The sequence below is a fragment of the Phyllostomus hastatus genome, unplaced genomic scaffold (assembly GCF_019186645.2).
Source record: "Phyllostomus hastatus isolate PE091 unplaced genomic scaffold, TTU_PhHast_1.1 phas_scaffold_78, whole genome shotgun sequence".
Classification (NCBI taxonomy): domain Eukaryota; kingdom Metazoa; phylum Chordata; class Mammalia; order Chiroptera; family Phyllostomidae; genus Phyllostomus; species Phyllostomus hastatus.
Window position 1 is genome coordinate 44,864,381 of NW_025334041.1, and position 26,194 is coordinate 44,890,574.

At 38.5% G+C, this 26,194-nt stretch overlaps 1 protein-coding gene and 1 pseudogene across 1 annotated transcript in view; both read right to left on the bottom strand.

Moving 5' to 3' along the window:
- The window catches only part of FBXL13 (F-box and leucine rich repeat protein 13), a 275,894-nt gene that overhangs the window by 203,957 nt on the left and 45,743 nt on the right, over nucleotides 1–26,194 (bottom strand). The window contains exon 7 of the mRNA XM_045827260.1: nucleotides 25,281–25,448. Coding sequence (XP_045683216.1) covers nucleotides 25,281–25,448 — 168 coding nt within the window. The remainder of the gene's footprint in view (nucleotides 1–25,280; nucleotides 25,449–26,194) is intronic.
- Nucleotides 20,760–21,751, bottom strand: LOC123811883 (annotated as a pseudogene).

The window sequence follows — 26,194 nt, forward strand, 5'->3', positions numbered from 1 at the left end:
GGACAAAGCCAAAGAGAGTAGGTTTGAGGGTGAGAGGCAGGGATGGGTGGAGTGGGGAACATGATGGGGTGAAAATGGAGACAACTGTACTTGAACAACAATAGAAGAAAAAAGGAAATGATTATGTAGTCAGATAAGTTTGGGATATCCTGATCAAAACAAGTAAAACATTATGAAACATTTAAACATCTAGAGAAAGAAATAACAAGCATCTGTGAATTAAATTTAACAAATGTTACCCTTTTAGAAACTAAAATCAAGAACTTTTTCTTTAGGGCTTTATTTTATCCCTAGGGAGACAGTGACATTAACCATTTACTGAGACCTTGTTTTAGTTTTAGCTTTTGTTTTGTTTTTAATGAAAAGTCCCCATTCTCCCAGCTTCTAAAATGCACATTACCCATCCTGGTTTTTCTCTGATTGCCTATTCCTTGTTCTCTTCCCTCTCCATGTGTGCTTGTATTAGTCCAAAGAAGCAGAGCCAAAAAGAGGTATGTGGACATAGATTTATAAATTTATAGGTATTTACTATATGTTATTTATTTGTTTGTTTGTTTTTTACTATAAGAAGTTGGCTCCCCCAATTATCGAGGCTGAGAAGTCCAAGACCTGCAGTCAGCAAGCTGGAAAGCCAAGAGAGCCAATAGTGTTGTTCCTGTGTGAGTCTCCAGGCCTGAGAACCAGGAAAGGCAATGGTATCAATTCCAGGCTAATTCCAGTCAGAAGTCAGGTGAACATTAGATGACTCAGCTCAAAGGCAGTCAGGTGGAAAGGAAATTCTTTCTCACTCAGCCTTTTATTCTTTTGGGGCCTTTAGTGGACTGGATGATGCCTGTCTGTTAAGGATAGCCATCTGCTTACTCAGTCTACTGATTCAAAAGTTAATCTCACCCAGAAACATCATCACAAACACAACCAGAAATAATGCTTAATGAAATACCGGGGCTCCTGATGGCCCATTCCAGTTGAAACATAAATTTAATTTTGCAGTGTCCAGTAGCATGCCTGCTTTTCTCAAATCATGGGTATTCCCCAAAACTCACTCTTTGGCACCAGCAAATTTTTTGAAAAATCCCTCCTTTAAAGAATATGTTCATTCTTAGGGCTTATGTAATATTCTATTTGTTACAACTACTTAATCAAAAAAAATTTTGAGCCCTGACTGGCGTAGCTCAGTGGATTGAGTGCGGGCTGCAAACCAAGGCGTCACAGGTTCGATTCCCAGTCAGTGCACATGCCTGGGTTGCAAGCCATGGCCCCCAGCAACCGCACATTGATGTCTCTCTCTCTCTCTCTTTCTTCTTCCCTTCCCTCTCTAAAAATAAATAAATAAAATCTTTAAAAAATTTTTTTGAAAAGAATTTTAAATTTTATTTTTTCACTACAGTTTACATTCAATATTATTTTGTATTAGTTTCAAGTGTACAGCATAATGGTTACACAATCACATACTTCACAAAGTGTTCCCCTTGATATTTCTAGTATCAACTGGCACCATGTGTAGTTATCACAATATCATTGACTACTCTCCCTATGCTGTACATTACATCCCCACAACTATTCTGTAACTGCCACTTTGTATTTCTTAATCCCTCTACCTTTTTCAACTCCTCCCCACTGGCAACCATCAGTCTATTCTCTGTTTCTATGAGTCTGTTTCTATTTTGTTTGTTTTTTTTATATTGCTCTTCAGATTCCACATATAAGTGAAATTGCATGGTATTTGTCTTTCTCTGACTGGTTTATTTCATTTAATGTAATACCCTCTACCTCTATCCATGCTGTCATCCGTGGTAGTATTTCATTCCCTTTAATGGCCAAGTAATAATTCCATTGTATATATGTACCTGTGCTTTTTTTATCCATTTGTCAACTCATGGGCATTTGGGTTGCTTCCACAGCTTGGCTATTGTAAATAATGATTCAGTTAATATTTAGGTGCATATATTCTTTCTTTTTTCTTTTTTTAAAGAAATCTCTTATCTTTAATATATTTTATTGAGTATGCTATTACAGTTGTTCCAATTTCCCCTTTTGCCCCCACCACCTGGTAACCCCAATTCCCTCCAACAATCCTCCCCCTGCCACACTTAGTTCATGTCCATGGATCATGCATATAATTTCTTTGGCTACTCCACATCTGATTCATTCTTAACATTCCCCTGTCTATTCTGTACCTACCATTTTGTACTTCTTAATCCTTGCACCTTTTCCCCCATTTTACTCTTTCTCCTTTGATATTGAAGTACCCAATGAGTTCCTTGAGTATCCTAATAACATGTGTTTTGAACTCTGCATCTGATAGATTGCTTATCGCCATGTTGTTTAGTTGTTTTTTTTTTTCTGGAGTTTTGATCTGTTCTCTCATATGGTCCATGTTTCTTTGTTTCCTCATTTGGGAAGCCTCCCTGTGCTTGTTTCTATGTGTTGGTAGAGCTGCTTTGATTCCCTGTCTTAGTAGTATTGGACTATGGCTTATTGGAGAAAAGTGCACCCGTGAGTTGGATAGTGTGAAAACTGCAGTAATCACATGAGTGGAGTGACCTCAATGAACCAGGTTTTTAGAGTCTCTGATATGGTGTTGCTGCTCTGTGGCTCTGTGTGGGAAGGACTTAGAAAAAAGGACATGGCCACTACCTGGCCTCTGGACCTTTGTCAAGAAGGAAGCTGTCCCCTGGCACTTACTCTGATGCCAGACACTTCAGTTTCTCCACATATGCTCTGGTGCCCTTCCATCTGCTTCCCTGGTGCTAGAGCCCAGAGGGAGTGAGTCTGCTTAAGTCCTAACTCCACTGCATGCCCTTAAAGAGGAGATGCCTCAGTACCCACAGTTTCTTCCACCACCCCAAGTCCCACTGGTTTTTACAGCCAGAAGTTACAGAGACTTATCTTCCTGGCACTGGAACCCTGGGCTGGGTGGTCTAATGGGGGCTGGGATCCCTTGCTTCCAAGGTATCCCTCCCAATTTTTTTCTACCACATGTTGGTGTGGTACAACCTGTTCTACATCTCTGCATCTCCACACCTCCTACCCATTTAGATGAATGTGGCTTCTTTAATCCCTGGTTGATAGACTTACATACAGCTCAATTTTCTAACAATTCTGGGTGATAGTTGTTTGGTAGTTTAGTTGTAATTTTTGCTGTGGTTGTACAAGGAGGCAAGCTGTGTTTTCTTACACCTCATCTTGACAGTAGTAGGGGTGCATATATTCTTTTGAATTAGTATTTTGGTTTTCTTCATATATATATATGTATATATGGTACATATATATGGTGTGTGTGTGTGCATGTATATATATGTATGGTATATATATATCCAGAAGTAGAATTATATATATATATGTATATGTGTGTATATGTGTATATGTACATATATATGCATATATGGTGTACATACATATATGTATATATACACATATACATATATGTGTATATATGGTACATATATATGGTGTGTGTGTGTGTGTATGGTATATATATATATCCAGAAGTAGAATTGCTGTCTCATAAGGCAGTTACATTTTTATATCTTTAGGAAACTCCATTCAGTTTTCCATAGAGACTGCACCCATCCGCATTCCTACCAACAGTGAACAATTGTTCACTTCTCTCTACATTCTTGACAACTCTTGTTTGATTTTTTGATGATAGCCATTCTGACAGGTGTGAGGTGATATCTCATTGTGGCTTTAATTTGCATTTCTCTGATCATTAGTGATGTTGAGCATCTTTTTATATAATCATGTTCCTTGTTTTTTTTCTTTCTTCTTAAAACAACTCCTTTAACATTTCTTGTAATACTGGTTTGGTGATAATGAACTCCTTTAGCTTTTACTTGTCTGGGAAGCTCTTTATTTCTTCTTCAATTTTTAAAAAGATTTTATTTATATATTTTTAGTGAAAGGGGAAGGGAGGAAGAAAGACTGGGAGAGAAACACTGATGTGAGAGAGAAACACTGATTGATTGCCTCTTGAATGTGCCCCAGCTGGGGACCAAACCCACAACCCAGACCTGTGCTCTGACCAGGAATCAAACCAGCAACCTTTTGCTTTGCAGGATAACACTCAACCAACTGAGCCACACCAGTCAGTGCTCTCCCTCAATTTTAAATAATAGCCTTGCTGGGTAGAGTAGTCTTGGTTCTATGTCATTGCTTTTGATCACTTTAAATATTTTGTTCTCATCCCCTCTAGCCTGAAATATTTCTGTTGTAAAATAAGCTGACAATCTTATGGGAGCTCCCTTGCAAGTAACTGTTTTTCTTATTCTGCTTTTAAGATCCTCTCTTTTTCTTTAACCTTTTCCATGTTACTTGTGATGAGTCTTGGTGTCAGCCTGTTGGGGTTCACCTTGTTTGGGACTCTCTGCATGTCCTGGACTTGTGTGTCTTTTGCTTTTCTCAGATTACACGAGGTTTCAGCCATTTCTTCAAATAGGTTCTCAATTCCTTGCATTTTCTCTTCTCCTTATGATACCCTATGATGCAGATGTTGTTATGCTTTATGTTGTCCCAGAGGTCCCTTAAACTATTCTCATTTTTTAAATTATTTTTCCTTTTTGCTGTTCTGACTTGGTGTTTTCTGCTATGTTGTCTTCCAAATCACTGATTCTATTCTGTGCTTCATCTAGCCACCTGTTGGTTCCTTCTAGTGTATTCTTTATTTCAGATATTGTATTGTGACTGGTTCTTTTTTATGGTTTCTATGTCCTTTTTTGTGTTTACTTTCTCTTTAAGTTCTCACTGTGTTTAGCCATTTTTCCCTAAGTTCCTTGAGCATTCTTATAATTTTTTTTGAACTCTGTCTCTAGCAGATTGCTTGCCTCCACTTCATTTGGTTCTTTTTCTAGGGATTTCTCCTTCTCTTTCTTTTGGGACATGTTTTTTTGTCTTTCCACTTTGGCTGCCTGTTTGTATTTGATTCTGTGTTTAAGTAGAACTGATATATCTCCCAGTCTTGATATGGTGGCCTACTATAGTAGGTATCCTGTGGACCCTGTGGTGCTATCTCCCTGATCATCTGAGCTGGGTACTCCAGGAATGTCCTTTGCATGGATTATGTGAGCCCTCCTGTTGGAGTTGAGTATTGATTTCTGTTGGCCTGTCTGTGGTTTGGGTTGACCCTTTTGCTGGTTCACTCTGAGCATTGACCCTGACCACAGTGAATGAGCTGCTATGTGGGGGTTGATGCCACAAAGCAGAATTCAACCCAGCAGGATCTAGTGTCTGCTGATATCTCCCATGAGTGTGCCACTCATGGAGCTAATTGGGTCATGTTCTAAATCCCACCAACAGGTGGGATTGGTGTGTTGGTTCTGGGGCCTCTTGGGAGGGACTCCAGTGCAGGTCAATGTCAGGCACTGTCAGTGACTGGACTGGGCTACCTATTTGGAGCTAGAAAGCAATTCACAGATTTCAGCTGCCTTTGCTGGGCCCTGGTGTGCATGGGAGAGGCCAAGCTACATACCAAAGCTGGTTTCCATGAGCATTGAACATAGGGGTGAATCAGCAGAAGGCCCAAGGCAGCTCCTTGTTAAGCTCAGTCCCTGAAAGAGCCTCTGCTGGTATATGAGTTACATGAGGTAAATTCTCAGACAGTCACCAGGTAGAGGTGAGTGGTGTTCTCCAGACTGATACATATTCAAACTCAGTGCCACTGCTGGGTCTGAGACAACTCAGCAAATGTCTCAGGGTACACCACAGCCAGCTGCCACCTGCCAGGTGCCTGTAGACCTTTGTGATAAGGTATGGTCTCATGGAGTCATCAGGATGAGGCCAGCAAAATTCATTAGGCCCTAACAGACCAAGATTTGGCAGTTGTAAGGGAAAGCTTTTCACAGGAATGGTAGTGCCAATCAGGCCTTCAATAAAAAATGGCCCCTGCCCTAGATCCACATAACTCAGTCTCTTCCTAAGTCTGCCCAGACCTCCTCAAGAGTATTCCAAGAGATTCTGCACTATGAGCCCAAGCTGGCCAGAGCCACCTGAAAACTTTGCAGAGTACAAACTCAGTAGGGTGGGGTACCTCCCATGGGGGATGGCAGCTCTTCTCTAACACATGATGGGGAAGGAAAATGGTCCCTGCTCCTAGGCCACACAACTCATCTCTGATACCATCTTGAGTTTGCCCTCAAGAGCCCTCCAAGAAACTACACCACAGACCCAGGCAGCTGACTCCTCCACATGGTGTGAGCTCAGTAGGGTGTGCTGACAGAGTCAGGAGGGTGAGGCTAGTGCATTTCTCCAGGCTGATACAGTACGGAGTGGAGTGCTAAATTTAGGAAAGATGGCATCTGTGGGCCTTGCAGGAAAGGGACTCAGCACAGGGACCCTGGCAGCTATCCATTACCTCTCTCCAGAGCCACACAACCCAGTCTCTCTTTTCACAACTCCAGTTCTTTCCAATCAGCCCTTCCTCTGCTAGAGCCCAGGGTGAGTGGCCGTAAACAATATTTTGTGCGCTGGTCCTTTAAGAGGGCGCCTGGGATTCTAGCAGACTCCCATCTCTCCCTGGCATATAAAATCTCCACTGATTTTTACAGCCACATATTATGTAGGCTTCTCTTCTGGCTCTGGTGCTCTGAGCTGGGGAGACTGGCACTCAGTTGAGAACCCGCACTTCTCAGGGGGGATCTTTGCAGCTGAGATATCCATCCAGATTCTCAAGCACCAGACATTAGTGTGGGGCCAGTACATTTTTTTAAGATTTTATTTATTTATTTTTAGAGAGAAGGGAAGGGAGGTAGAAAGAGAGGTAGAGAAACATCAACGTGTGGTTGCCATTTGTGTGCCCCTACTAGGGACCTGGCATGCAACCCAGGCATGTGCCCTAACTGGGAATCAAACTGGAGACCCTTTGGTTCTCAGGCCAGTGCTCAATACACTGAGCCACTCCAGCCAGGACAGGGCCACTACTTTTCATATCTCCACCCTTCCTACCAGTCTCAGTGTAGCTTCTCTAAAACCCTTGGTTATAAGACTTCTTTCTGTTCAGCTAGTCTCCAGTTGGTTATTCAGGTTGATTGTTCTATAATTTAGTTCTATTTCCAGTCTGGACCTGAGAGGAAGTGTGTACTTCCACCTACTCTGCCACTCTCTTGGATTCCTCCACACTCAAAAATTTTAACACTACACTTTCAATATAAAGGGAAAGAAGGTTATGTGACAATAGAAGGGAGATTTATGTTTATTGTGAACTTCCTCTGTGCTAGGCATTTAATTTTACTTCCCATGACAACCCCATTATTTGTCCATTATTATCCTAGTTTAAAGATGGAGGGAACTAACTCCACACCATTTTCCAGTTTTACCTGGATTCAGGTTGCTACATACAATAGAGGATGCCCAGTTCAATTTGAGTTTTACATAAACAATGGATAAATTCTTAGTATAAGTACATGCAAATTAATACCAACAACATAGAATGATGGCTGAAAGCCTTACTGTGACTGCCAAGATCTAGTGAGAGTATAGAGAAAAAGGAGAATGCCAAGGTCAGCATCCAAATGTGCTGTCAGAGAGCTTGGGAGTGAGAGGAGAGTAAGGAACCTATCAGGAATACAGAGAAATAATTCCCCAAGGAACACTTCAAGAAAGAAACATGGTCAAATGCTACAGAAAGAACAAGGAAGATGAGAGGTTACCATAGGTGATTAGATTTGTTCATTAAGAAATTCCTGGAACCTTACTGAGACCAAGATTGTAGTGGAAGGTCTGAAAGGAAAACATAATTTGCCACTCATCCAACATTTAGTGAACATCTAGGGGTTATGAATTCAAAGCATGTAAGACACTGTTCTTGTCCTCAAGGAACTTGTAGCCCAAGAAAAAAACAGAGAATAGACAATTATAAGAGGAAACAAGAAGTGCTTCAGAGGTAACTAACATATGCAGGATAGCTCATCAAAACTAAGGGGTAGGACAGAAGATCAAAGGTAGCCTAGCCTTTCTGGAAAAGATAACATCTGAGCTGTTCCTAAACAGAAAGGAGAACAGGGGGACCTATACAGAGAGTTTGGAGAGAGTACCTTGCATTTCAGTAATAAAGAGTAACTCTGCATGGCTAGACTGAAGGATTCCTGTGGGATAATGGTAGAGAATGAAGGCGAGAGGAATTACAAGATGAAGGACCCTACAAGACATGTTAAAGCCAATGGGGATAAAGGAGAGATTTTAAGCAGGAAAGTGACATGAATAAATGTGACTTTAGGAAGATAGCTCTGGGCAGGCAAATGAAAAATTAGTTGGGAGGTCAAGGTCAAGAGTAGGTGCTAAAAGACCCAATTAAGCAATTTTGATAATAATGTCACTGATAGAAAATGAGTTCCAGAGAAAATGTAGAAGAGAAAATAAGAGAGATTACAAGTTAAAAAAGAAAAGAATATGCAGTGGGTGACAAAGGGAAAAAGTCAAAAATTATTTGCAAATCCTAGCTAGGTCAATCAAGTTGAAGATAATGGTATTCATTTAGAAATAGGGCAGAAAAGAAAGAGTTAGAGAAAGGAAATGATGAGTTGTATTTTATAAATGGTAAATTGGCTTGTGCCTTTGGAACACACATGTAGAAACTGTTTAAAAGCAGTTTCTGAGGGTCTCAGTGGGCAAGTAGGAGATAGCATGAAGACATCTGTAAACACACATAGGGACAAAAATAGAATATTAACTCAAGAGATTATGAGAGTTGAGATATGTCTTAAATTAATGGAGGAGTAGAATACATTTATAGGCATGAGGGAATAAATCAATAAAAAGAAAGAAATTAAAGATGATGGGACCAGAGAAGGCACAGGGAAGGAAAGAGCAGAGAAAACTGCTCTTTCCTAATTAATTTTTTCTTGTAGTGCAATAAAAGGAGAGTTGTCTTCTGAACATAAAACACAAACTCTTCAGTTAATTGGTAAATTCCTTTGATGCAGATCCCAAGCCATCTAGAACAGATGGTAAACTGCTAAAATGAATTAGGCTCAACCAACCATTTCAATGGAACATTGTACGGTATGGAAAGAAAAACACTTGGCAAGAAGGAAGCATGAGGTCAAGAATAAGTGGTGAGTGGTGTGAGTCATGCATTTAAGATCAATAAAGAATCTGGCTCTGCTTCTGACTTTATTACTTCTGAGCTTCCTACCCATCTAGTTGCCCAGGCTTAATGCTATCCTATAGGTCTCTTCACTCACCCTTTCACTCTACAGACCACTGGTTCCAGAATTCAGCTTTGGTTCTCACATGGGCCTTTTCCTTTACATTCCCACTGATGCTATCCTAGTGCTCATTCTTAGAGAAGACCTCTTCTGCCTCCAGACTTTACCTAACCCCTTTGACCCAACCAAGGCAGGCATAGGAGAGAGAAGGCAGGTGAAAGATAAAGAGAATAGCCCAACTCCTGAGTGCGCATGCAAGGCCTCAACAATATAGCCCCATCCCATCATTCCTATTTCATATCTTGCTACTCCCAACATAAATTCTGCATTCTAGCCAAACTGACCTACTCAATCACCCTGAAATGTTTCTCCCATTTTTCTGGCTTTCTTTTTCTTTCAGTTCTTCAACAAATATTCCACAGAGAGAAGCTTTCCATAATAGCACTGTCTAGCATACCCCAGCAACTTTTTTTTAAATCGAGGTAAAATTGACATTTAATATTATATTAATTTCAAGTATACAACATAGTGATTCAATTTTTACATATATTGCAAAATGATCACCACAATAAGTCTAGTTAACATCCATCACCAAACATAGTTGCAAGTATTTTTTCCTTTTGTTGAGAACTCTTAAGTTCTACTCTCTTAGCAACTTTCCGAATTACAATACAGTATTATTAGCTATCATCACCATGCCACATATTATATCCCCATGACTTATTTATTTTATAAGTAGCAGTTCATACCTTTTGACTCCCTTCACCGATTTTGCCTACCCTTCTACTCATTCCTCCCCAGCCTCTGGCAACTACCAACCTATTTTCTGTTTATCTATGAGAAGGTTTTTTGGTTTTGTTTTTGTTTAGATTCCACATATATGTGAGATCATACAGTATTTGTCCTCCTCTGACTTATTTTACTTAGCATAATGTTCTCAAGATCTGTTCATATTGTTGCCAATGGCAAGTTTCCTTCTTTTTATGGCTGAAGAATATTCCATTGTGTATATACCACATTATTTTTATCCATTCATCCACTAATGAACATTTCATTAGAATGTCCATTAATAGCTGAGACTTCCAAATCTTGACTATTGTAAATAATGCTGCAGTGGATATTGGGGTGCATATATTTTTTCTACTTAGTGTTTTCATTTCATTCAGATGACTATCCAGAAGTGGAATTGCTGGATTATATGATAACTCTATTTTTAATTTTTTGAGGAGCCTCCATGCTGTTTTCCATAGTGGCTACACCAATTTTCACTCTCACCAACACTTATTTTTTTTATAATAATCATTCTGACAGGTGTGAGGTGATATCTCACTGGGGTTTTGATTGCATTTCCCTGATGTTGAACAACTTTTCATGCATCTGTTGGCTATCTGTGTGTCTTCTTTGGAAAATTTTCTGTTCAGATCCTCTGCCCATTTTTAAATTGCATTGCTCTTGATTTTTTATTATTGAGTTATAAGAGTTATTTGTATATTTTAAGTACTCACCTCTTATCAGATATATAATTTGAAAATATTTTCTCCCATTTGGTAAGTTGCCTTTTTATTTATTTATTTATTTATTTATTTATTAGTTGTGCACATGCTTTTTAGTTTTATGCAGTCCCACTTGCTTGTTATTGATTTTCAAAATACTTTAAGTATATTAAGTTCTCAGAATTAAAAGAAAAATAAAAAGCATATTTTCCATGGGAAAGCCAAGAAATTTAATTAGTACAAAAAATTTCTTTGTTGAGCAAGGAACCCCTTGTTTATTTTTGCTTTTTTTATTTTTTACCTTTTCTTTGCTGCTTCTTTGGGTAAAGGCATTCATCCTGATTTATTTTCTTCAGAGTATTTAATTATACATGACACATTCCTGTATATTTGTTTATCAGTTTACTATCTGATTCTTTGCACTAAAATATAAGCCCCATGAGAGCAAGGCTATTTTTCTAATCTACTGCTATTTCCTCAATACCTAAAACAGGGCCTTGCACATTATAGGCATGCAATATAATAGTTAAATAAATGAAATACAGTCTTGATTGGGTGCCTGCTTGTGCCAATTTCTTAGATGCTGAGGATCAAGAAGTAATTAAAACAGATGTAATTTCTGAAGCCCAAAGCATATAATTTATGGGTGGTAGATAAAAAACAAGATGTTGTTATAATAATAGCAATTTATAATGAAAAGTGCTATGAAGAAAAAGAACCAGGCAATATAGCAGGCATTAAATTTATATTGGGCACTTTGACAGGTGACATTTAAACTGAAACATAAAAAAAGAGAAAAATTTAGTCAAGTTAACAGTGAGATGAAAAAGTGTTTCACACAGGGCAAGAACATGAGCAAAGCCCTATAGGATTTTCTGCATTCACTCCTGAAATTTTCCTCTTCTGGGATGTTTGCTTTTACCCAAGATCTGGAAATGTTTAAAGCTAGAAGTGATCCTAGAGGCCATCTAACCCACTCTCCTCTCATTTTACAGAAGAAACTACAAGTACATTATCTTTGCTAGGGATTTTCAAAGTCTTTAAACTGAGATTGAGAGAAGCTAGATGCTATATGGGAAGTGAGTGAGCCAGCAGGGCCAAGTTTAAAAGCCAGTCTTCATGACTTGCCACCCAGTGTCTTCTCCATTCAGTCATCTAAATTCAATATGTTAATAATAGCGACTTCTACTGAAAAATTACTGTGAGCAGGGCATTGTTCTAAGCACTTCATATATATTAATTTATTTACTCCTCATAATGGAAAATACAAGAGGTATTATTATCATCCCCTGGCAAATAATACAATTTAGAAGCAATAAGATTAAGCAACAAACCCAAAGTCACACAGCTGGTGACAGAATCAGCCACCCAGGCTCCACAGCACACTATCTCAGTATCTGTGTGTAGCTGTCTCTCTCTGTGCTGTAGTTTTTCATCCTACAAATGAATGTATCATTTTGCAAGGGTGGTTCCAATTAGTGTGCATCTTGTATAATTTAAAAGTCATTAAAATTTTGTAGTAAGATCAATTATAAACTACTTAATTTAGATAGCATTACTGATTACTGACATGATGAAAGCAAGGTCTATGGGCACAGCAATCTTCTACCAAAACTAAACTGATCCTAGGCCAGTTTTTAGATGTTTTGCTTCATCTGCTTTTTCAACCACACCACAAATCAAGCCAACATATGTATAGTTCCTTGATAGGGTAATGTGGTTTGGGAAACTTTCCACATGCTTATGAAACTCTGCTTTGTTGAATTGAGGTCAGACTGACCCCTGAGGTTATCAAAACATGGATTCGAAAAGTCATTGAGAATACTCTTTTGTTTAGCAATTCTAAGTAATTTAATCCAAAAGGCCTGAACCATCTGGTTCTTCTCCTATAACATGGTTTGAGTTTTAATAGCTATCCAGGGTTTTGTTGGTTTTTTTATTCCAAGTGAGATGATGAGTCACCAACACTACAAAATCTGAAGGTGATTTTATAACTTTCTGCAAGTCTACATGCTATATATCTTTATAAACAAACAAAAAGTTGCAGTTCAAAATGGAAGACAGCCCTAAAACACTACTTCTATTTTTAAAACTAATCAAGAAACTTCACATTTTAAGACAACTACATTACTTAACTATATTATTTAGACTTTCCAAATTCATCAACATGAGGCTTTTCTCTGTATTACTTGCCAAACTACACACATACCAAAAAAAAAAACCTTTGCATTTTCACAGAACTGGTCTTTGCCAACCCTCCCACTAGCTCTGAGTTTGTCTGATAGTGTGTGAGCCCTACCATCTGCTAACTAAGCAGCCTTTCCTAATGAGTAAGTGATACTAAAAAAAATGATTATAAAACAAAACCTGATTTGTTTTCATGAGTTGATATAACTGAAACTAAAAATGAACCCTACAGTTCAAATGTGTTTTCCAAGTAAGTTAAAATAGTATATTCCATTCCATATTTCTGTTTTTAATTATTCCTTCAAAACATTAGGCAACCTAAATGTACTAATCTCAATTTATTTTAAAAACTAATACTTTCAAAAACTTTAAATAACTCACATTACATTTTTATGTTTTTACACCTTAGTTTCTCAAGTCCCTGAAAATTGGTTGACCAAAGAAGTTACCAATTTAAATGCCATTTTTAAACTATGATTTAAAAATTAACTTTGCAGACTTCTGGTCAAGATGACAGCATGGTCAGACATGGCTCACCTCTTCCCACAACCACATCAAAATTGCAACTAAAAAATAAAACAAACATCACTCAGAACCACCAGAAATTGGGTTGAATGAAGTCTGACAACTCCAGAATTAAAGAAACCACATCCATCCAGACTGGTAGGAGGGGCACAGAGGCAGAATGGGCTGGTCTCTCACTCACATTTGGTGGATAAAAATTCAGGAGGAATATCTCAGGAGCAAGGAGTTCCGGCCCCACACCAGGCCCCCCACCTCAGGGTTCCAATGCCAGGAAGATAAGTCCCCACAACATCTGGCTGCAAAGATCAGTAGGGACTGAGTCGGTGGAAGAAACTTCTGGATCCCTAAACAGTTCCTCTTTAAAAACCCATACACAGACATACCTACTCACTCACTCCCTCTGAGCTCCAGCACCAGGGTAATAGCTTGAGAGGCACCAGAGGTATACAGGGAGGAACTAAAATGTCTGCTATTAAGGAGAGCAGAGGCCATTGTCCCTTTTCTAAATCCTCCCCTGACAGACCTGGCAAGTTGGAGCCCTATTTGAGATTCCATCAGCCTGGCTAACACTGTTGGACCTGCCTTGCAGATCCTCAGAGGCTCCTCCATACCCAACTTACAGGCCCACCCAAGCTGCTTTTCCATATGAATGGCTGGTATTGCCTCATGCTTCACAACTTCCTAAATCCTCTCAAACAAGCAATAGCTGGCATCAGTGAGCCCCTGGCATGACACTAGCAGCAGCCAGCTTAGAGTCACAGCTTGGCTTCACCTGGGAATTTCCAAGCCCAGCACAAGTAGCAGCCATCTCAGATTGCTTTACAGCTCAATCAGGGTGGCCCCAGGAAAAACACAGGTGGGGGCTGACCTTAGCCTGAACCCCCCTAGGTACCCTAGGGCCAGCACACCCAGTGGACAGCTACAGACCACATTGGAGCACCACCACCCTGCCCCTGCACAGCTGATCCTCCACAGAGGGCAGAAGTTGGTGGTAAATGGTCACAGCCAATCCTTGCAGCTGACTGGTCTGGGTAAATCCCTGGCATTGACCTACTAACAATAATCAAGGCTCAACTACAAGAGGAGGGTGTACTCGGCCCACACAAAGGGTGCACCTTGATAGGGAGACTGTGCCACTGGACCCTACAGGACATCTACTACATTAGCCCACACTACCAAGACAGGGAGTCATAGCAGCTCAACCTAATACATAGAAACAAACACAGGGATGATGCCAATACAAAGAGACAACCACCCAGTTCCCCCCTTCCCTCCAGTAATCCCACCACACTTTTATCCACCCCCTTAGTTCATGTCCATGGGTTATGCATGTAAGTTATTTGGCTTCTCCATTGCCTATACTGTTCTTAACACCACCCTATCTATCTATTCTTGTATCTACCCAGTTATGCTTCTAAATCCCTATGCCTTTTCTCCCATTCTTTCCCTTCCCCCTCCCAGCTGATAACCCTCCAAATGATGTCCATATCTATGATTCTATTCCTATTCTAGTTGTTTGCTTAGTTTGTTTTTGCTTTTTAGATACAGTTGCTGATAGTTGTGAGTTTGTTGTCATTTTAATGTTCATAGCTTTGATCTTCCTTTTCTTAATTAAATCCCTTTAACATTTTGTATACTAAGGGCTTGGTGATGATGAACTCCTTTAGTTTTACCTTGTCTGGGAAGCACTTTATCTGTCTTTAAATTCCAAATAATAACTTTGCTGGGTAGAGTAATCTTGGTTGTAGGTCCTTGCTTTTCATCACTTTGTATAGTTCTTGTAAGTCTCTTCTAGACTGCAAAGTTTCTTCTGAGAAATCAGCTGATAGTCTAATGAAAACTCCTTTGTAGGTAACTCTCTGCCTTTCTTTTGCTGCTTTTAAAGTTCTCTCTTTTCTTTAACTTTTGGCATTTTAATTATGATGTGTATTGGTGTGGACCTCTTTGGGCCCAGCTTGTTTGGGACTCTCTGTGCTTCCTGAACTTGTATGCCTATTTCCTTCACCAAATTAGGGAAGTTTTCTTTCATTAGTTTTTTCAAATAAGTTTTCAATTTCTTACTCTTCCTCTTCTCCTTCCAGCATCCCTATGATTCAGATGTTGACTCTTTTGGAGATGTCCCAGAGTTTTCTTAAGCTCTCCTTGTTTTTTTAAAAAAATTCTTGTTTCTTCATTTTGTTCTGGTTCAGTGTTTATTTCTTTCTTATGTTCCAAATCATTGATTTGGATCCCGGCTTCCTTCTCTTCACTGTTGGTTTCCTATGGATTTTCTTTATTTCTCTTAGTAGAGCCTTCCTTTCTTCCCTTAGGCTTTTGCCATATTCTGTGATATCTTTGAACATTCTGACCACCAATGTTTTGAACTCTGTGTCTCACAGATTGGCTATTGCAACTTTGCTTAGTTCTTTTTCTGGGTTTTTGTTCTGCTCTTTCATTTGGGCTACATTTCTTTGTCTCCTGATTTGGGCAGCCTCCCTGCATCTGTGTTCTAGGTAGAGCTGCTTTGATTCCTTTTTAGCACACCTGTTAAGTTATATGGGGTAGAGCCTTGGGTATTCGCCAGGGTGGGGCAATGGTGGCTCTGTGTATGGGGAGGGGTCGAAGAGAGGACAGTGCTGCTGCTGGCTGACTTCTGGGGGCTTGCCTGGCCCTCACTCCATTTCCAATCACTTCACCAACTTCTCATATGTGGCTACCCCTCCTCCAGCTGCTGTCCTTGTTGTGGTTCCCAGGGTGGGTGGGTATTTGTATGTACCAGCAGCTTCTTCTGATGTCCCCACCCCCACTGGGTTTATAGCCAGAAGTTATGAGGTTTTTTTTTCCCCAGCACTGGAACCCTGGACTACATGGTCTGGCCTGGTGCTGGGCTCCCTTGATCACCAAGATGTCCTCAAGACTTTTATCCACCACACATGAATGTGGGGCTGCCCATTCCACCAGCTACCACTGCTTCTCACCTCTCAATCCCCAGCTTGCCGCTGCCATATGGAGTCTTCTCCACCCTGATTTCCCATCTACTCCCCACCTACCCATGTAGATGAATATAGCTTCTTTAAATCCTTGGTTGTCAGACTCCTGTACAGTTCTGGGTGTTTTTCTGGCAGTTCTGGGTAGTTTTTATTTTTAAGTTAGTTGTGTTCCTTCTTATAGTTGTACAATGAAGTGAGGTGTATCTATCTACGTCTCCATCTTGACCAGAAACTCAGAATCTCCATGAAAGTCTTGACTGTGAGGTCTTGGGGAAATGTTCACTTTCCTAATAAAGATACACAACTTTTTTGCCTTCTAGCACTGTGATTCTTCTCCTTCCTCTGGCCTGGTAGCTGAAAATGAGGCTGAAAGTGGTCTAGCTACATTGCAACCATGAGACAATAAGCAAATGGTGCTAAGGATTGTGGAGTGAAAAAGTAGAATTCCATTTTTATTGGTATTATGGAAGGGCAGCCTTGCATTGTCTTACTTCTGACTTTGTGTTATAAAAATCAAATAGGACCTATTTCGTTAAGCCCCACCATCAATCATGTTTCTTTACGTTGGTAGGTGAAGGCAGTACTTAGAAAATTGCTAGACCCAAATGTTATGCTTAAAATAGCTACTTTGGAGAAAACTGAAGTTTGGAAACCAATCAGTTAGCTTCTTAGACAATGGACTTAAATGTTTTTTGGCTTTCCTTAAATCATCTACATGAAGGATCCTAAAAAGATAGCGTGTTCTGGAAAAAACTGTGAAGCATAAAGATCTTCCAAAACTTTTTCCTTTTTCTCTTCTGTTCCAGCCAGCGCTAGAACATGTGTACAGTTATTGAAAGCGTTACTTTAATGCCAACTCATCAATAATTGTTTAGAAATTTGACTTTCATAAACAAAAGAAATGGCCTGGGGAGAATATTGATGCTTTTATTATAGAGCTGCACCTTCTTTCTTAATCTTGAATTGGTGCAGCATAGAGTAATATTTTAATGATATATTAATTCACTTAATAAATATTTTTGTATGCCTATAAATCAGGGAACATGAATAAGACATAGTCCTAGAAATCCAAAATGATTCAGTATGAATAAACCATTAAGTGCCTTGGATAAGAGGCAAAAAAAATTATGTTAAGAAACTACCTTATATTTTAGGTTAATTATGCAGCTTTCCGTCAACTACTTTTTATGGACATCAAACTGATATTTATAATGGTCTGAAAGTAAGTGCATCACTATCTGTGGCAGAAACTAAAGAAATAATATACAATATTTCCTGATATAAATATTGTACATTATATAGGCAAAATCTCTTGAGGATAAAAAAGAAAGTAAAGAAGACTATGGATGGTACATTTAAAAAGAGGGTAGAGAGATCAGGAAAACAAAAGTGAGGAAAAGGGTCAAGAAGTAAGTTAAATGGGTATCTCCCTTATATATTTATTTTCTCAGGGAAGAAAACAATCCCATTTACAATTACATCAAAAATTATAAAATACCTAGGGATAAATTTAACTAAGGAGGTAAAAGACCTATCTGTGATAAACTACAGGACATTGAAGAAAGAAATTAAAGAAAATGAAAATAAATGGTAGGATCTACCATGCTCATGGATAAGAAGAATCAACCTTATTAAAATGTCCACATGATCAAAAACAATCTATAAATTCAACGCAATCCCTATCAAAATACCCATAGCATTTTTCACAGAACCAGAACAAATAATCCTAAAATTTATATAGACCACAAAAGACCCTGAAGAACCAAATGAGTCTTAATAAAGAAGAACCAAAGGGTCATGCTACCTGATATTAAACTATAGTATATGTAGATCAATGCGACAGAATAGAAAACCCAAAAATAAACCCAACTATATGGTCAATTAACCTGTGACAAATAAGGCAAGAATATACAATGGAGTAAAGACACTCTCAATGGTGTTGGGAAAACAGGACAGACACATGCAAAAGAATGAAATTGGATCGCTTTCTTATACCATATACAACAATAACCTCAAAATGGATTAAAAACTTAAATGTAAGACTCAAAGCCATAAATCTCCTGGAAGAAAACATAGGCAATAAACTCTGACATTATTCTTAGTAATATTTTTTCTGGATATGTCTCCTTTGGCAAAGGAAACAAAAGAAAAAATAAATAAATGGGACTACATCAAACTGAAAGTTTTTTCACACAAAGGAAAATATTTGCCAATGACACATTTGATAAGGGGATAATATTGATAATATAAAAAAAAACTCATACAACTTAATACCAAAAACAAACAAGCAACCTGATAAAAAAAATGGGCAGAGGAACTGAATAAACACTTCTTCAAGGAAGACATAGAGATGATGCTAATAGACATATGAAAAGATGTTCAACATCACTAATCATCACAGAAATGCAAATTAAAGCCACAATGAGATATCACCTCATACCTGTCAGAATGACCATCAGCAATAAATCAACAAACAAGTGTTGGTGAGGATCAGAGAAAAGGGAACCCTCACACTCTGTTGGTGGGAATGCAGAGTGGTGTAACCACTGTGAAATGCAGTGTGGAGGATTCTCAAAAATTTAAAGACAGAACTACCATATGATCCAGAAATTTGACTTCTGGGTGTTTTATCAAAAAAAAAATATATAACCAAGACACTAATTCAAAAAGAAATAGGCATTAATTACAATACCCAAGTTATTGAAGTTTCTAGCAATAGATGAATGGATAAAGAAGAAGTGGTAAATATATAAAATGAAACATTATTCAGCCATTGAGAGAATGAAATCTTGCCATTTGAGACAACATGGATGGACCTAGTGGGTATCATGCTAAGTGAAATAAGTCAGAGGGAGAAAGCCATACCAAATTATTTTGCTTATATATGGAATCTAAAAAACAAATAAACAAAAAGAACAAACAAAACAGAAACAAACTCATAGGTACAGAGAACAGTTTTATGGTTGCCAGATGGGAGAGGGTTGGAGGGGATGGGTGGAAAGGAGAAAGGGATGAAGATGTTCAAGTTGCCAGTTATGAAAACAGTCACAAAGAGGTAAAGTACAGCATAGGGAATATAGTCAACAATATTGAAATAACTATGTATGGTGTCCAATCACTTTGTAAGGTGTGTAAATGTCTAATCATTATGTTGTACATCTGGAACTAACATAATGTAATATTGTACACCAAATGCAATTTAAAAAATATAAATGTAAACAGAAGTTATAGGGATAATAAAAGTAGTAGATGGAGTCTTTAAAACAGCTGTTATAAAAATGTTCAAATATTTAAAAGAAAAATGAACTTAATAAGGAGCAAAGTGGAAATCTTTTAAGTGAACCAAATAAAACTTTTAGAGTAGTGAAAAAATTTCCTGGACACTTGGTCAAGCAGGGTGAGAAGGACATCTATCCATATGGAAGGATAACCTGTAGATGACATTGGGGCCAAAGAGGGAAGAGGATGCTTGCCCTAAGAAGAGGCAGCCAGAGTGGGATGTCAGAGCCTGGTCAGGACAAGGAGGGTGAGCCTAGAAAGGGCACAATACCAGGGGCCAAGTGCAGTGTGGAAAGTGGCCATGAGGAGAGAAGGGTGGCATGGCACTGGGTAAAGAACCTACAGAGTATAAGAAGAGCATCCCCAAAGAGGGGCAACCTATGCAAGGGTGTCAGTACCTAAGCAGGGTAAGGTGGCATCTATGTAGGAAGGCACTTGTTCAGGGTTGGTTTTTATTTATTTATTTTTTTAGTTCAAACAAAGTTAGGAAGGCAACTGCATAGTGGGAGAGGCAGCTGGCCCAGGACGTCAGAGTCCACTCGGTGTGAGGTGGCCTCTCCGTAGGAGGGCAACCTGATAAGAAATGTCAAAGGCTAAGCAGGATGAGGAAGGTATCTACAGGGAGGGGACAGGGGCAGAAACATGTAAGACTGGTTACACACAGGGGGAGTGAGTAAACAGGTACATACAGTCAAACTTCAGTTCTCAACTGTCCTGGTTCTCAAATAATACGGTTCTCAACCAAGCTGTTCACAGAGAAAAATGTCTTGGTTGTCTAATGAAACTTGGTGGTCTTGATTCTCTACCTGACAACCCTTCATGCTGATACCTGTACGATCAGGCATGCATCTCTCGGACAACAAAGGAGATTCAGTTTTTCCTTCTGCATATAAAATTGTTTTCTTTTAAAAGGTAAAACTTTATACATACTTTTAAAACATAAAATTTCAAAGTTACCTGGCAAGTCAACCACACAAAGCTGTTTACAACAGTAAAAAAAGTGGTAACATTTTACCAATGTAAAGTCACCACAGAATTCAATTCACAACTTGGACCTTCAAGATTCAAGTGTTTAATCTCATGCAGTAAAATATGGTCAGTTTTAAGACAAAAGTCCTCCTCTGGATATCTTATTCTCAATCAAGTCATTCTTTATCACCATTATCTCACACAGTAGGATAGCTGACTGTAGTGGCAATTCCAAAGTGGTTGTTCCAGTCTTTGGCCATCTGTATATAGCCATTCATGCCCCAACATTTACCCCTCCTGTTGTTGACAATCCAGTATTTATTGTTACTTGATTCTCTCCTTCAAAGCCATAGCCAACCACCAGAATGCCATGGTCTAGGTTTCTGTTGTGGCAGTGTGGATCATAATAAATTCCTTCTTTATAGAACCAGAAGCTAAAATGATTTGCATCTGTAGTAACAGAGATGGACCCCACAGTAGCCACTGCCTTCACAAGGGACCTCTTCTGCTGATGGATGTCCACAAAGCCAGCATCACTGGCAACAGAATTCTTGGGTTTATATTTGCAGGATCCAACCTTTGCATGATATGGATAAGATTTCTCTGAGTCCAGGCCTCTGTTGGACTTAACGTACTGGAATGCATTATCCATTAGGCCAACATTGCAGTCTTTATTGCCTTGAGGCTAAGAGCAGTTCACAGGGTTCTGCTCACTCAGTAAAATAAGTTTTCCAGTTTTCCGGAACATCTGTCCTTAAAGGGCACCAGTTGCACTAAAATCCCAACAAGAACCACAGTGACCCTGATTCCTCACAGGAGGTACATAGCTTTCCTCTCTCCAGTCCACAGCTGGGGGGCGGGGCAGATTTCAGCAAAGAGAGGTTCCTGGAAAACTGTTTTCCTTGTGCTTCTGGTATTGAAAGCCATTCATCACCTGCTCCAATTCTTCCTTGGTCATGTTGCCAAAGGCATTTACTGCCAAGGTGAAGATATGTTTCCCTAGGTTGTATTCCTGGTTGTGCAGATCAATCATTTTCATAGTCTTCTTCCACACTTCTCTCCTCCATCCTTCTTCATTCAAGCTGTATGTTTTCATGTGCACCGCCTTCCCCTTGTTCCATTGTGCATCTAAACTTCCATCAAGTTTTGGAGCAGCTGAACCTATTCCTAAGTAAAATGCAGTCAGGAAGACTGAAAGATATTGTTTCAAAAACCTGCGGTGGGTGGGATCAGCACATGCAGGTCCAGGGGTCTCTGAGGCTGGAGATTCAGCTTTCAAGTAAACCCTTTCTTGAACAGTTTTCCGGAATGCATTAAGTTCTAGAACTGAGGTTCCACTGTATATTAAGAATAATGACAGCTGGGATTCTCACTATTAGAGAAGGACATTGCAAGTTGGAAGGGGATAAAAGTAGAAATGAGCCCTGTGGTGCTAAATTGGAACTGGAAGTATCCATGTGCAATTTAGGTTTTCAGGATGTAGAGGTATGTAGATGTGGGAATAAATGTGTGTAGATGTGTACTACTTATAATCTCTAGTTAGCAATTAACACAGGTAGTGCTCAAATTAGAATTTTATCTACAATTTTAATTTAAAATGACTTGGGGAATCTTGCATCAATGTGGGGCAAGGGAAGTACAAGGAGAAGCTGGGATCATGCTGTGCTGCAAAGTGAGAAACTGCTCAAAAGGATGATGCTTACAGATCAAAAGGACACTGAAAGCAACTGGAAAGGGCCCTCACTGTCCCAATCTGGGAGAATTTGGACACCAAAATAAATAGGAATAGTAAAGGATTATAACCCAGTGAATAAAAGGGAAAGCCAAGAGTCCATGTTGACATAAATAAACTAACTGAGAATCTAATGAGGAATGGGAATGTTTATCTATTTTAAAGTAAGTACCCCCCCAAAATCCATACCAGTTGCAAAGGGAAAACTGAATAGTAGAGAAGCTTGGCAGACACCACCTTAATCAAGCCATCAAAGTGAACGTCACCGATCATGGGCAAGTCCAAATCCTGTGCCACTGATATGATGCAGTGAGAAGAGCACAGCGTGATATCTGTGGTATTTCTAAGAAAAAATGCATAACCTCAATATATCCTTGAGACAACTCAAAACAAGCTCAAATTGAGAGATATTCTACAATAAAATTGGCCCAATCTTCACATCAAGGTTATAAAAACTGAAGAAAGACAGTTGCAGACTGAAGGAAACTAAGGAGACAGGACAATCAATTGTTCTGTATGATTCTGGACTGAATCCTTTTGCATTTTGGAGCACTACTAGAATAAGTGGAGAAACCTGAATTTCGTCTCAGGATTTTGATGGCTGAGTGTAAGAGAATGTCCTTGTTTGTAGAAAATACACTGATAATATTAAGTGTGATAAGGTATCATGTCAGCAAGTTACTCTTAACTCACTCAGGAAAAATAGTTCCTTGTACTATATTTGCAACTTTTCTGTAAGTTTTCAGTCATTAAAAATAAAAATAGCCTTCTTGGGCCACTCCTAGTGCTGCTTGTGTGCTCATTCACGATGGACCTGGTACCTCTTTTCTGAGATGGCTGCTGAGGAAACTCTAATGCTCACCATGGCTGATGAAAAGCCCAAGGAAGGAGTCAAGACTGAGAACAACAATCATTAATTAGAAGGTGGCGAGGCAGGATAGTTCTGCGGTGCAGTTTAAGATTAAGAGGCACACACCTAATGAAAGCCCATTGTGAACAGCAGGGTTTGTCAATGAGGCAGATCAGATTCTGATTTGATGGGCAGCCAGTCAATGAAACAGAAACACCTTGGAACTGTAGGATGAAGTTATAATTGATGTGTTCAAGCAGCAGACAGGAGGTATCCACTAAAAAGGGACTCTGCTACTTTATTACAAAACTCTGTTTCTCCAGACCAAGAAGGCATTCTCAATTAAATACTGCAGTTTGGTTCTATTCCATCCTGATTACTATAGTATGTAATAGTTTTCTCTATTCATTCATTTTCCCATTCCCATTCCTTTATATAATGGAATGCATGTGCAAAAAATTAAAGAATATATAAATATATATATATATACTGGCTAAAATATAATTGACTGTTTAAAGCAAAATAATAAATTATATGTAGAGTTTATAAATACATAGAAATAAAATGTATGGTGATAGTAACATAAAGCAGAGGAGAAAGAAAATGAAAGCATACTCTTGTTCGGTTCTTACATTATATGTGAAGTAGTCAAAAACTATTTGAAGGCATAATTTATAATAAATTGAAAATGCATATTGTAAAACCCTAGAGTAGCCACTGATAAAATAAACAAAGAAATGTTAGTAGTCAAAAGTGTAGGAGTTCAAAGACAAAAAACAGCTACATAACTGTATAAAGGAGTACATAACTGTCTGGCTTAGAAAAACAGCTAAGAATGACATAGTAATGATACAAAAAGAGAAATAGTTAGGACAACAGTGATAGATTTTATTACATGAGGCTTTAAAAGCTTGTTCATCAAAAGACTCCACAGGCAAAATTGAAAGCAAACATCAAGTGTGGGGGTGGAGAAATTTCAAATATATTCCAGAAAAAAAGGGTTCTTATTACCAATATATTAAGAGCTATTATAAATTAGTAAGAAAATTATAGAAATTCAAGCTTTAAAAAGAATAAGATATGAGAAGGTAATTTATAAATGTAGAATAATGGGCAAAAATATCTTTTTTAAAAGATTGTATTTATTTATATTTAGACAGAGTAAAAAGGAAGAGAGAAAGAGAGGGTCAGAGAAGCATCAATGTGTGGTTACCTCTCGTATACCCTCTACTGAGGACCTGGCCCACAACCCAGGCATGTGCCCTGATTGTGAATGGCACTAGTGACCCTTTGGTTCACAGGCCAGTGCTCAATCCACTGAGCCACACCAGCCAGGGCGAAAATAACTTTATCCTAACTCTATGATATACATAAAGTACAAGATTAGATGATTAGATATAGATATAGATATAGATATAGATATATAGATGATATAGATCTTGTCCCCCAAATAACTTAAGCTCAATTCTGTACATTTAGAAGGGTGAACTTAATACATGGGATTTTATAATGTAAAGCTGCCATCAACCAGAATAAGCAAGGTGCCACTTTACAACTCTTCTACCATTTATCAGGTAGTCCCAGCCAGTGGAAATCACTTATCCACCAAAATATGACAGAATATAACCAGTATTTGGAATTAAGTCTCATTTTTCAGAGATCACTTCAATGAATTGGAAGATATAGATAGATGATTCTTGCTCTTATGAATTCACAATCAAAGGAAGAGAAATTATATGTGCAAATATTTTAACTAACTGAAAGTTGAAATAAGACAAGTCCCATGCACATTCCAGAGAGGAGGCATAACTTTAAGATTAAAGAATTAGAAATTAGAGATTAAAAGGCAAGCATTGGGTATCTAAAATCTGTTTCACCTTAATGATAATATATGTTTGAAGGATGAAGAAAGAACATACTTGTCATCTTATTTCCTACAGCTTTAATTTTTCCATTTTGATTGTTATATTTATCTAATAGCCATCCAAATGGATTGCCTCAAAAAAATGAACCCACAGATAATTGTAAAAAATATATTTCCTTAAGATATAGCTTCCATCACTCGTGTAAGGTTTATAAAACCAGTGTTTAAACAAACATTGTGAAAATAACTAGTTAAGACAAATTCATACGAACCTGTAATACTGCTCTTTCAGGTAATAGTGAAATGTCACATTCAGGAGTCTCACCTACAAAAGAGTCTTCAGATAGGCTATGTTCAGGAGGAATGACTTGCTCTTTACCAGCTCTTTGGTATTTCATCTTGTTTCTCCATTTTTTCAATTGAATTTCATGTTGTAATAACTGCCAGCAAAATAATTGACAAATTCCATGGAATTGTTATTAGACTTAAATGAGAGGATATATATAAAGCACAATGCTTGACACAATGATAGTCTGTGTTAAACATTATTATTATCATCAGTACATGAATTATCATTATCCAGAGCATGTTTAATATTCTCTGAACCACCAAAGCATTACAGATCATTTCCTTTAGTTGTCATACGACATTGGCACAGGCAGCCACCTTGAAAATGTGGCCCAGCCTCCTCTCTTACAAACAAGAAAGCTGAAGCCCACCATGCCAAGATTCTGGTAACAACAGAACCAGCACTTGGGTCATGAAAGGGAAGTAGTTAGCAGAGAAATCAAAAGGAGAGTCAGAAAGAAGGAATTTGGGGATTTCCCTGATTTATCATTACAGAAAGTCCCAATTTTAGTTTTTCATAAAGTCTTGAAAGCTGCATAATAAAGGAAGAAGCCTCAAGGTGAATTAAGTGTTTCACTCATTCACACACACGCATACAGACACATGATTTTATTTTACTATACATACACATATTAGAGCCTAAGGAAGAGCATGCTTTGGAAAACTGACATGCAGAAATGTTCCATGAGTCTCCTCCTGGTGCACACCACCATCCTCACTCTACCTATGTGCCTGCAGAATGATTGTGTGACCAAAAATCACATAGCTAGAAGAAAATGTTTTCTCTAAGTACCTAATTGACAATATAATCATATACATGTACATTAAGGATAATGCT